Genomic DNA, 11,500 nt, shown 5'->3' with positions numbered 1-11,500 from the left:
GCAAACTTCGATAACATAAAATCTTGCAGTCTGCAGTTCTACCAATTATTTGCAATTTTAAAATAATTGGAAAGGATTGAAACATGGGTTTTCTAACTCTAAGTTTACAAACGTCAAAAATTCGTTTTTTTCCTCTTTTGTTACCGAAATGCAATTACGCGAAGAAAATAGAAGCAGGTAAGATATTCGTTATATATTTTACACTTATAAATTGTATAATACATAGTTTACACTCGTAAAATTATTGTATAGGTCTACATTGCTATTTGTTAATAATTGTAGGTATTCTATGGTATGTGTTCGTTTTAGCGGCACCCCCACATCAAATCTATCCATCCTTGTCACAGTCCTCGGTTTCCTGTGTTGTTCTCTTATCTAACCCATTGTAACCTTGTCACATACCTCGGCCTCTTGTAACATCTATTTCCTCATCTAATCCACTCTAACCTTGTCACATTTCTCAGCCTCATGTCACTTATCTATACCCCTATCTAACTCATTCTAATCTTGTCATATTCCCCTGTCGCATGTAATTTAATCTGAACTCTCAGGCCTAACTTGCAATATTTACGTAAATACACGCCGGCTGAGAGTAAAATACAGTGCTACATGATCCCCACGATCAGACGCTACCAATGAAATGTACCAAATACGGTTAATCAACGGTGGCACTAATGTAAATAATAACGGTATTTCCACCAGAATACGGTCTCTCTTGTGGCGGACCTATAAATATATTTTACGTTTTAATTACCTATATTTTCCCTTCTTTCAGCTGGTGGCATTGCGTCTCTCGGAAAGAAAAAGGGAAAGTTTTCAAAACTGGGGCCCATGATGGAGAAGAAAATACTTCCTGTAGAAACAGATCCGCAGCGTTTGGTGAATTATGTATGTGGAAGCAATTTATATAAAGAAGGAGAAGACATAAAGCTAAAAAGTGATAGTGAATATCCAGAATGGTTATGGACATTACGAACAGGTAGGCCAAATTCTGTTGAAAATAGGCCTATGTCCACCGATCTATTTTTATGACAACTACGCTATAAAGTTTGGACACTCCAAATATATCTGGCCCACACTGAGTGTGCCTTGATTAGGTATACACCAGTGGCGTATACTGGTTAAAGGGTTTGGGCTACCGCTGACCCTATTATTACACAAAATATATCTAACAATTACTTTAATTTTAATTACTATGGTAAAATTAATAATACAAAATTATTACATTATGTTATATTATAAACTTTTTCTTTTGTAATTTCCTTGGGCTACCCCCGGTAGCCCCGGTAGCCCGCAAAATACGCCCCTGGTATACACAAATATGCCTGGGTTAAATCCCAAATCTCTCCACAGTGCATATGAAGAGAGGCATGTCACTGTTGATAGTGTTTCATCTGTTGGATGGGGACGTTAAGCCTGGCGGTCCCCTTGGTGCTATTCGACACAAATAGGTTACATGCTGGCACCAGGTTTCTCCTTTTCCCTTCCACGTCTTCATCGTCCTCACTCAATCCCAACACACACTTACATGAACACTTACACATACGCTCACCCTAGTACACGACATTAACTCTTCACAGATACACATCATGCACAGCTTGGCTTGCCAAAGTGGTGTGCAACTTGAAAATGAGTCACAGTCCTGCCATCTATCCGCAATATGTGAAACCTGAATCACGTAATTGAAGTGGGTAGGCATTGGCTACACAAAAAAAAAACACATACACAGAGTCTGCAGAAAGACAAATTTCTGTGAAAGTCGTTTGAAGAAATGTGTGGAATAATGTTGTAACACTGTTCATAGGTAATTTTCCAAAAGTCATCTAGGATCCGTAATAGGTGAGATCCAGGTGGCAAAATCTTGGCTAGCCTCCAAGGTAATGGAGATAGGTTAATTTCTGTGTATAGATAAAGAGTGTGACCCCCTCAACACCTGTATGCTAGATGCCGATAATGCAATGTTTCCCTACTGATATTACAATAGTTGTGATATGTCCGCCAACTTAGCTTTGTGGTAGCATCTGCCTCCAGACTAGCTGGCCTAGGTTCGATTCCCACCAGAATCAGAAATTTCCATGTAAAATTTCTACCTCAGGTGGTGCAGAACTTCTAATCACTAAATTGTGTACCAATATGCCTAGGTTAAATCCCAAATCTCTCCGCAGTGCATATGAAGAGAAAGCATATGTCATTGTTGATAGTAATTCATCCTTCGGATGGGGATGTTAAGCCTGGCAGCCCCTTTGATGCTATTCAACAGGAGTAGACTATGTGCAGACACCAGGTCTCCTTCTCCATTCCTCACCTTCATCATAAGTCTCACCCATTCTCTACACTACACTTACACATACATTCACCCTAGTACATGACATAACTCTTCACCGTAGAAGTGGTGTGCAACTTGAAAATTGGTCTCAGTCCTGCCATCTATCCGCAATATGCAGAACTTGAATCACGCAAGTGAAGTGGGTAGGCATTAGATACACACACATAACTGTGATATAATTTCAACATAAGATTTAAATAAACTTTCTTTTCTAGGTAAAGCTCTTACACTTGACGATCTGGACCCAGATACCAAGGACTACTGGAGGAAACTTAGAAAATTGGGAATGAAAAGAAATAACCAGTTGAGAAAATTAAAGAAGTTCTGAAGAGTTTCACTAAGTCTTACGAAAGTTCATTGCAATGATTGTGTGTGTTTGAATGAAAATAAATGTTCAGTACAGTGATGCTGAAATACAGACATTTTACGAAAATAATTCGTTACAATGGAAATTTCTTTTACGCACATAAAAATATAAGTTACCAGCTATTAGAAATTAAAACATGGTTGGGATGTTTTAATATTGGAATTCTTAAGCGTTCTTCAAGACACTTAACTACATAATGATAAACTTAAGACTATAACATGCATTGTATCATTAGAACTGCATTTGTGTAAATGCCGGAGTATATGTCGACAGTAGTATGTTATTAGAAGAATAAGGACATTCATAAGAAAGTTATTTATAATAAATAATCAAAAATTAAATTAGTAATCATTTGCTGTAATATATAACGTGTGAATTTTAGTCCTTATAAAACCTCCATGAAACATTCCTTACAACAGATATTCTAGTGCTCCTAGTGTACTCCCATTACCTCAGAAGCTGGAATTTTAGTGATCGTGGCATGCTTAAAATTCTCAGTGCAAGCAAGTTAACCAAGCAGGGTGGTGCAATGATTAAACCATCTGCCTTGTATTCAGGAAATTCAGGGCTCGATCCCAGGGGCGGTTATTCTGACGGGTTTTTCGTAGTTTCCCAAGTCTCCCCAGACCAGGAATGGAGAACAGACAGAGAGAGGGATGGAAACATGGGGAAAACAAAGGTGCTCTATTGCGACCTTGAGCCTTATGGCTAAAATCGACAGATGGCACTATATAACTGGGTCACAATACCTACAGGAAAGTGACTATTTGGACTTCAACAACCATCAGTGGCGGTTACTGAGTCTGTGCATAACAGCACGTACATACCCAGAAAAATAATAAAAATTCTTTTCTTTATTTTAAGCATGTTTTCAATATTATTTGTTACGATTCTCCCTCAGCTTGGGTTTTGGTAGCATACATGAGAATCAGTCTCAACAGCTTGTTACATCGTCATTTTATTCCCTACGAGCATGAATTTATGAATGTGTTTGTTTTTAAGACCAGTAAAAGTCGTGAACTGCATGAGCAATGCAGATCGAAAGGATGTACAAAATGAGAATAGTATGGGCGAATAAAGGCTGGTTCACAATAAACCGGGAACAAGAACCAGAGTGAAAACGAGAAGCAGAGAAAGTGAATATGAAAATTTTTTATTCACAATAAACCGAGAACGTAGACGACTATGCATATCGATATGCATGTCAATAATGATATGTAAAGTCGATATTACGCATTCTGATGTTAGTTGTGTATAATTGACCAATGGCGTTCTCTCATGAGTACAAGGCTGCCAACATAAACACAGGTTAACCAACTTCAAAATTTCAACGGTACTATAAATATGCCTATGCATCTTTATTATCACAACCTATTTTAAGTCTATCATAACGTAAAATAATTAGAGAAGAAACATTTGTAATAGAACAAAAATGAACACAACAGTAGTTATTGAATTGAAGCATGAATATGTAGTGTGTAATACAACCAATACAGTAATAAAATATGATTCACTTACGATCGGTGTTCAAAGATGCAGCTACTGAAAGCCATGTATTCTCCTTCATTTTCTCATCTTTATACGAGGCGCGCTGCTTATCGTAAACGTGAGGATTTTCCTCAACACTCAATATTAGAATCTCATGCTCCATGATGCACAGCACAGAACAAAATAATGCATAGGTTATGTCACGGTCTTCTTGCTACAAAATATACGACGACAAAATAGCTTTCAGATGGCAAGAGAATGAATCTAGTGGGCTGTGATCAGAAACGTGAACTCCAAAGTTGAAACTTGGCCAACTCTCCGTTCCCGATCCCGGGCTCCAGCAAGCTTTTCGTTAATTGTGAATGCTCACATTTAAATGTACACATTTTAACAATTTTACCGTTTTCGTTCCGATTCTCGTTTCCGGTTTATTGTGAACCAGCCTTAACTGGCGCCTTAAAGCAAGTCCACTTTAACTAAAAAAGAAAACCTGTATAAAAACACACTCAAAAGGCTCTTAAGCTACTTCTTGACTCGAGGTTTCGAATTGCTTTTAACTCTTTCAGAAATTGATTAAATTTATTTATTATATTAATTAAAGTCTTTTACAACTATTGGTAATTAAAAAATTATATATAACTTTATCACTGATTCTGCGCTTCTGTTTTAGCTGTTTCTTCTGTAGTCTGAGCTTTCTCTGCATCTCTGCGCGCCCTCCAAGCAAGCATGTAACAGCGTGGATGAATGGGGAAAAAACCACAAAGTCCTATAACAAACCCAAGTTACGAACTTATTAATGTCGATGACACTATTGCAGAGAACAGCAGTACTGTAATTTCACTTTTAAGAAAAGAGTTCGAAATAACTGAAAACTGCAGATAAAGTATTTTAAATACTACTTACAACATCTACGCTAAAGTAATCAAAAGAGTTACTCCCGGATCTCTCTCATTTGATACAAACAATAAAATGCCTTTATGCAGATACAAAATTAATTACTCTACAAACACAGGCACATCAAAAACAAGCAACAGTAATTCATCAAGGACTCAGACAAAGATATAGCTTGTCACCCAGTTTTTTAATGTACAATGTGTCCGCAAACTCACTCCGCAGCAAGGAGAGATGCTCGATCTCCTAGCAGGAGCAACAAAATCATTCACACGTGTTCAGTGTTGACCTTCGAGTGGAGTGAATCCCACCTACCAATATAACTGCAGCCCCTAGCGTATACATCACCGTCTCCTCGCTGCGGAATGAGTTTGCAGATGCACTGTATATATAGATGATTTTATAAAAAAAACTGGATGATGAGGTTACTCCAGGAATAAAGATAACTAAAGATTTTTAAACGTTAATGTTTGCTAAATACAATAATACAGAACAATGAAGAAAGCCTTCAATATTTCGTCCATAAAGATAACTAAAGATTTTTAAACGTTAATGTTTGCTAAATACAATAATACAGAACAATGAAGAAAGCCTTCAATATTTCGTCCATAAAGATAACTAAAGATTTTTAAACGTTAATGTTTGCTAAATACAATAATACAGAACAATGAAGAAAGCCTTCAATATTTCGTCCATGAACTACACCAATTAGAAAAAGAACAGTATAATTTAAAAATGTCAACCAATAAAACTAAAATAATGGCTCTCAGTGGCAAATTTTCTACAGTAGAACGTAGAACACTTTTTAATCAATCTCTGAGGGATTACTTTTTCTTTTCCTTAAATAGGGTTTACATAAAATGGGAAGGAAAGGCTAAAATAACTAGTACTAATGTGTGTTACATACCAAACATTATGACTATTTAATTAGGCTTATATTTATTACTTACAATAAGTTTCATTGTAATATTTTCTAATTATTCTGTAAATGGTGAGGCAAGAATGTTTCTCCGTTTGGTTGAATCCAAACCATACTGAAACTAAGCATTGAAAATTTCTTCTTTCTTCTTCATTATTCTGTTGTTGTTGTTATCTAATGCCGGGCTTTGGCAATGAAGCCATTAGCGTTCTTGCTCTCCAATATTTCTCTGTGGTGGATCCATCAGGTAGAACTTCACAGGTTATGAGATGATCTTCAGTCATTTCTTCTTCTTTGTTGCATAGAGGGCAATTTGGATTTGTGTAAATTCCTATTTTATTCAAGTGTTCGGCCAAATAATCGTGTTCTGTAAGCAGTCTGAATTTTGCTACTGCAGATTTACGTGGGATTTCTGGAATAATTTCTGTTTTTTTTATTAAAATGCTCCATTTTTTATCTTTGGCTTTGGTACATAGTGCTTCATTATTCTTCATAATGAAATAGTTGACAAACCATGCTTTTTTGCCATATGCAACAGTGTTATTTCAGGATTAGCTTCGACATCTCATTATTTTCACTTTCTGTCTGATAATTAATTTCTTCTGTTTAATCACCATTATAACTATGCATAAACAACATAAACTAACAAAAATGACTTGGAAACAGGATCCACACAACTCTCAAGAACAAAGCAACCACTCTGAAAAAGCAATGCAAAGCAAGACCACAAAGAATGACAAATAATAACGCTGCCATGTGGTGCCGCATTACTATTGAGTGAGATGCGCTATCAAATATGCCGGTACTTTTGATTATTGAAAGTCGACATTTCAGGCTTCGTTATCACAAAATCCACTTGAAAAATATTCCTTAAAGGCAGGATTTCCAGGTTTCTTAAAAGCGGAAATTAATTTACATTATTCTTATGGTAATTTGGCTGGGACTTAACAGATTAGTCCACACCTGTGGAGTAACGGTCAGCGCGTCTGGCCGCGAAACCAGGTGGCCCGGGTTCGATTCCCAGTCGGGGCAAGTTACCTGGTTGAGGTTTTTTCCGGGGTTTTCCCTCAACCCAACATGAGCAAATGCTGGGTAACTTTCGGTGCTGGACCCCAGACTCATTTCACCGGCATTATCACCTCCATCTCATTCAGACGTTAAATAACCAAAGATGTTGATAAAGCATCGTAAAATAACCTACCAAAATAAAAAAATTAACAGATTATTCCTTAAAAACGGGAAAGTTAAAACTAGGTTTTACTGTACGTATTCATACAAAAATAATAGTTTGAAAGTACCGGTAAACTCATATAACAGGTGTCACATTTTGATTATCAGTAGTTCACACCTGTGGAGTAACAGTCAGCGCGTCTGGCCGCAAAACCAGGTGGCCCGGGTTCAAATCCCGGTCGGGGCAAGTTACTTGGTTGAGGTTTTTTCCGGGGTTTTCCCTCAACCCAATACGACCAAATGCTGGGTAACTTTCGGTGCTGGACCCCGGACTCATTTCACCGGCATTATCACCTTCATTTCATTCAGACGCTAAATAACCTAGATGTTGATACAACGTCGTAAAATAACCCAATAAAATAAAAAAATTATCAGTATTTAAATCATAATGTATCGGTTTCATGTTTCAGAACAGATAAAGAATCGAATGAACAGTGAAAGAATATCAGTACTGATACAAAAGTATCGATCTAACGAGAAAAGAGATTTCAGATATCCCAGAAAAAGGAGAAGATAAACACAATGTGAAGACGGAACAGGCTTTAATGTCTAAACTATGAAGTGATGATGATGAGGATGATGATGATGATACCAATCGTCTTTACCTAAAAGTTCTTCAACAGGTCTCGATGTCTGGGCTCCTCTACCAAGCCAGTATCGGATCCTCTCAAAATTTAATGCAACCAACTTCTCATTGTGCTGGTTCGTCAGTGGATCATATGTTCCGAGTTGCTCGATAACTTGTCTGTGTTGCTCAAATCTTTTCTGCAAAAAAGTGTATGCATATCAGTCATTTCAAAAACATGCATATAAAATAACATTCCAATTAATCTTAAATATATTTTATTTGTTACTTCCTCCTCTGTCTGTCATTTCCACTCTAATCAAATAAATTGTTTTAACATTTTGAGGAGTTTTTAAATTTCCTTTGCACCTATACTCTTAATGTTTTATGTAGAAGGCAGGCCCTTTCGAATCCTTACAAAATCGCAAGTGATTTTCTGTTTTAATGGTTTTTTTTTTTCAACAGTTTCATAATTTCATACTTCTCGTATAATAAATTCATAACTAACGCAAGTAGAAAGTTATGTTAGTAGGATGAAGCGAGGAAGATGTTCATGAAAAATATATACACACATGGTGTAAACAATATAAACTGCCAAAATTATACAGACTACATCTCGGTCTACTAAACATGATATGTAGTGAAATTTTGTTTTTCTTCTATTTTTGTTTTTATTCCTAAAAATGTCATGTTTTTAAGATTGATGGTAGTTTAATATTTACTGTTCGAGTAAATATGAACTTCCATCCAACATATGCTAACACCAACACAATAGAGAGACATCGAGTACCCTAATTTGTAAACAAGGTTATCACCACAGTTGCAATGTATGTGGTGAACCGAAGTAAATAATAACGATCTACTATCATTTCCAAAAACATTAGACTCACAGATAACATTTTTTTTCTAGGAAACCACAAAAGTGCAGAAAAATTTTATTAGACTTTTTTTGTTCAGTAATATATGCTCTATCACCAATATTTTTTGGCAGTTTATATTGTTTACACCCTGTATAAAAAAATTCTGCGCTGTATCAGAGATCCACCAGTACATAGAATACATCACCCAGTTTCGGGAATGAAACTACAGTTGCGTTGGTTTGAATGTTTTATTTTTGTTTCGGTTTACAAAATATGAAGAGTATGGATCTATGATAACATAAGTAAGTAATTAATGATGGATATGCAATACATTTTCTCTTCATATATAGAGACATTCCGAAATTATTCTCAGCACACAAATTTTTCACTATCTTAGGTGTACTGTATGTGTCTATTATCATTTTAATATTGCAGAAATCGCGAGCCGATTACAAATCAATCAAAGTTTGCACAGGTCTGTAGCTTCTCTCGATGCTGAGATATTACTGAGAGGCCGCGCAGCATGGCTAATTTTATACGCATCTTAGACACCCTCATGCCTGTAGTGAGGGGAGGTGATGTCACTGGGCGTGGTCATGCAAATTACATTAGTTTATGGCCTAACTACTGATGACATTAGCATCTGGCTATGGTTCATATTCTTGTTACAATAAGCATTTGAAATTCTGTCATTATTTGTTGTCCAATTTTCTTTTGAGAAGATTAATTCTTTATGTAGATGAAATTATTGGGGATCACCAATATGGGGCATAATAGATCGACTATTGATCAGATTTTTTATATTCGACAGATATTGGACAAAAATGGAAATATAAGGGCACAATACATCAGTTATTCATAGATTTCAAAAAGGCATATAACTGGGTTAAGAGAGAAGTTTTATATAATATTCTTATTGAATTTTATATTCCCAAGAAACTAGTTCGATTAATTAAAATGTAAAACGTACAGTAGAGTCCATATAGGCCAGTTTCTGTCTGATGCTTTTCCAATTCACTGCAGGTAAAGCAAGAAGATGCACTATCACCTTTACTTTTTAACTTTTCTCTAGAATATGCCATTAGAAAACTCCAGGAAAATAGGGTTTCGAATTGAACAGGTTACATCAGCAGCTTGATTATGCGGATGACATGAATATGTTAGGAGAAAATCCACAAACGATTTAGGGAAAACGTGGGAATTTTACGGGAAGCAACTAAGGAGATAAGTTTGGAAGTAAACCTCGAAAAAACAAGTATATGATTAATATTAAAATGGATTTGAGGGAGATAGGATATGATGGTAGGGACTGGATCTTTCTAAGGATAGGGACCGATAGTGTGCTTGTGTGAGGGCGGCAATGAACTTCCAAGTTCCTTAAAATCCATTTGTAAGTTATGCCTTGCATAATATACAATCAACAGCAGCTTCACAAAAAAAAAAAACCTTATAAATTCGATTTACTCTTCCAAAAGCACCGGAACTACGTCAACGCTAGTTTCATCCAGAATTGTTATGAAGGCGATATTTGGGGCAAGTTGGGTGAAATGCCTTTTGCTGTAATCACATCGTGTCTCTAGAATGGTGTGATATAATTTTAAGGTTATTTTCAATTATTCAAGTACATTTTTCTCCCATGTGTGATATAATGAGATTTCGAAGTTTTACCAAAGTCAAATATTAAGCTTCCAGCAAATGAAAAAACGGTACGTAACTGTATAGGTTATGCACTTACTTCCATTACCACTACATGAAAGAATGGCCTATTTGTACAGCCATGTCTAGCAAATCTGATAATTTTTGGCGTATAACGAAAATATGAGCTTCCTCCACTTGCTGGCACGGGCATATTGAGTTTCAGTAACCTATTTAAAAACACTATATCATCAACAACAATGTTTATCAATTTTACTTATTTCGATTTTTAGTGGTTGGTCAACCTGTGCCGTGCCATGATCGGCCAGGTCTAGCAACCTTATGGTACCAACTTAAAAGTTCAGTTAGGGACAGAACTACTGTATATTAATGTTGAGCGTATATTTGATTGAGGTTCTGGCTAATATCTGTATTTCAGTAATGGAGACGGTCTTGTGTATATCTATTATCAGGCAGTACATCTCAACGATGTGAGAGGAAAAACAATTGTTATACTCATTCTTTTTTCTTGCAGAGTTCACATCAAGAATGCCACTTAATTCCTGTTATCAATGCAAAAATTTCTTCCACTATCTTTATGACCAAATCAGTCATTAATGTAACATTAACCTTCCATCAAAATCCAAGACCTCAGAACATTAAAAGGGTATTCCATGTTACCGTTAAAATCAATTTACCGTTTCTACAGGAAGCAGTCTTCCCTCCCATACGTTTTTATATACGTGTAAGGAAATCCCTATGATTGCGTACAATATCTGTAGAATTAGGATTCTGAATATATAAATTCAAATTGCTGTCAGACTTACATCTAATGAACGGAATGAAATAAGCTATGACCAGTCAACCTACCAATAATAATGCATTAAAACAGACTGTACTACTAAGGGGACAAGTACACAAGTTACACCTACACCGCGTGGGTGAAGGTTCCCCCGATGCTTTAATGCAATACAGGACAGCAAACCAGTAGTAAAGAATCATCTTCATAAGCACCTATTATTATTTACCCACCTATATGTAATGCCGATCTTGTATGAACTTTTTGCAGTTACACGTTTTGTGCATGCATTCATGTCAAAGACCAATGAATAAATTTTTTTTTTTAATATACGTATTGCAAATCCCACTTCATGGATTGTAATACCACAGTCTACTATATACAGTCACGAAGGTTGAGTTTTGAGGGTGCTAGAAACAA

General features: G+C 36.1%; 2 protein-coding genes across 2 annotated transcripts; one reads left to right on the top strand and one right to left on the bottom strand.

Annotated features, from left to right (window-relative positions):
* Nucleotides 1–8: 8 nt before the first annotated feature.
* mRpL54 (mitochondrial ribosomal protein L54) lies at nt 9–3,054 on the top strand. Its single transcript, XM_069815628.1, has 3 exons — nt 9–177; nt 776–979; nt 2,542–3,054. Exons 1-3 carry the CDS (start codon nt 84–86, stop codon nt 2,652–2,654), a joined length of 411 nt encoding a protein of 136 aa, XP_069671729.1. The 5' UTR covers nt 9–83; the 3' UTR covers nt 2,655–3,054.
* A 1,687-nt stretch (nt 3,055–4,741) lies between these two features.
* Nucleotides 4,742–10,601, bottom strand: mRpS16 (mitochondrial ribosomal protein S16). Its single transcript, XM_069815629.1, has 3 exons — nt 10,382–10,601; nt 7,827–7,986; nt 4,742–4,947 (listed from the first exon to the last, which is right to left on the bottom strand). The coding sequence occupies exons 1-3, from the start codon at nt 10,493–10,495 to the stop codon at nt 4,826–4,828; spliced, it is 396 nt and encodes a 131-aa protein (XP_069671730.1). The 5' UTR covers nt 10,496–10,601; the 3' UTR covers nt 4,742–4,825.
* Nucleotides 10,602–11,500: the final 899 nt, after the last annotated feature.

This window comes from Periplaneta americana, chromosome 17, assembly GCF_040183065.1.
Source record: "Periplaneta americana isolate PAMFEO1 chromosome 17, P.americana_PAMFEO1_priV1, whole genome shotgun sequence".
Lineage (NCBI taxonomy): Eukaryota > Metazoa > Arthropoda > Insecta > Blattodea > Blattidae > Periplaneta > Periplaneta americana.
This window is presented reverse-complemented; position numbering and strand designations above follow the sequence as displayed.

Coding starts and splice junctions, on each gene's coding strand:
- mRpS16 (XM_069815629.1), bottom strand. CDS start 10,495: ATGCCCGTGCCAGCAAGTGGAGGAAGCTCATATTTTCGTTATACGCCA. Junction 7,987..10,381: donor TTCATGTAGTGGTAATGGAA/GTAAGTGCATAA, acceptor ACTTTTTTGCAG/AAAAGATTTGAGCAACACAG. Junction 4,948..7,826: donor ACCTGTTGAAGAACTTTTAG/GTAAAGACGATT, acceptor GGTTTGTTATAG/GACTTTGTGGTTTTTTCCCC.
- mRpL54 (XM_069815628.1), top strand. CDS start 84: ATGGGTTTTCTAACTCTAAGTTTACAAACGTCAAAAATTCGTTTTTTT. Junction 178..775: donor CGCGAAGAAAATAGAAGCAG/GTAAGATATTCG, acceptor CCCTTCTTTCAG/CTGGTGGCATTGCGTCTCTC. Junction 980..2,541: donor GTTATGGACATTACGAACAG/GTAGGCCAAATT, acceptor TTTCTTTTCTAG/GTAAAGCTCTTACACTTGAC.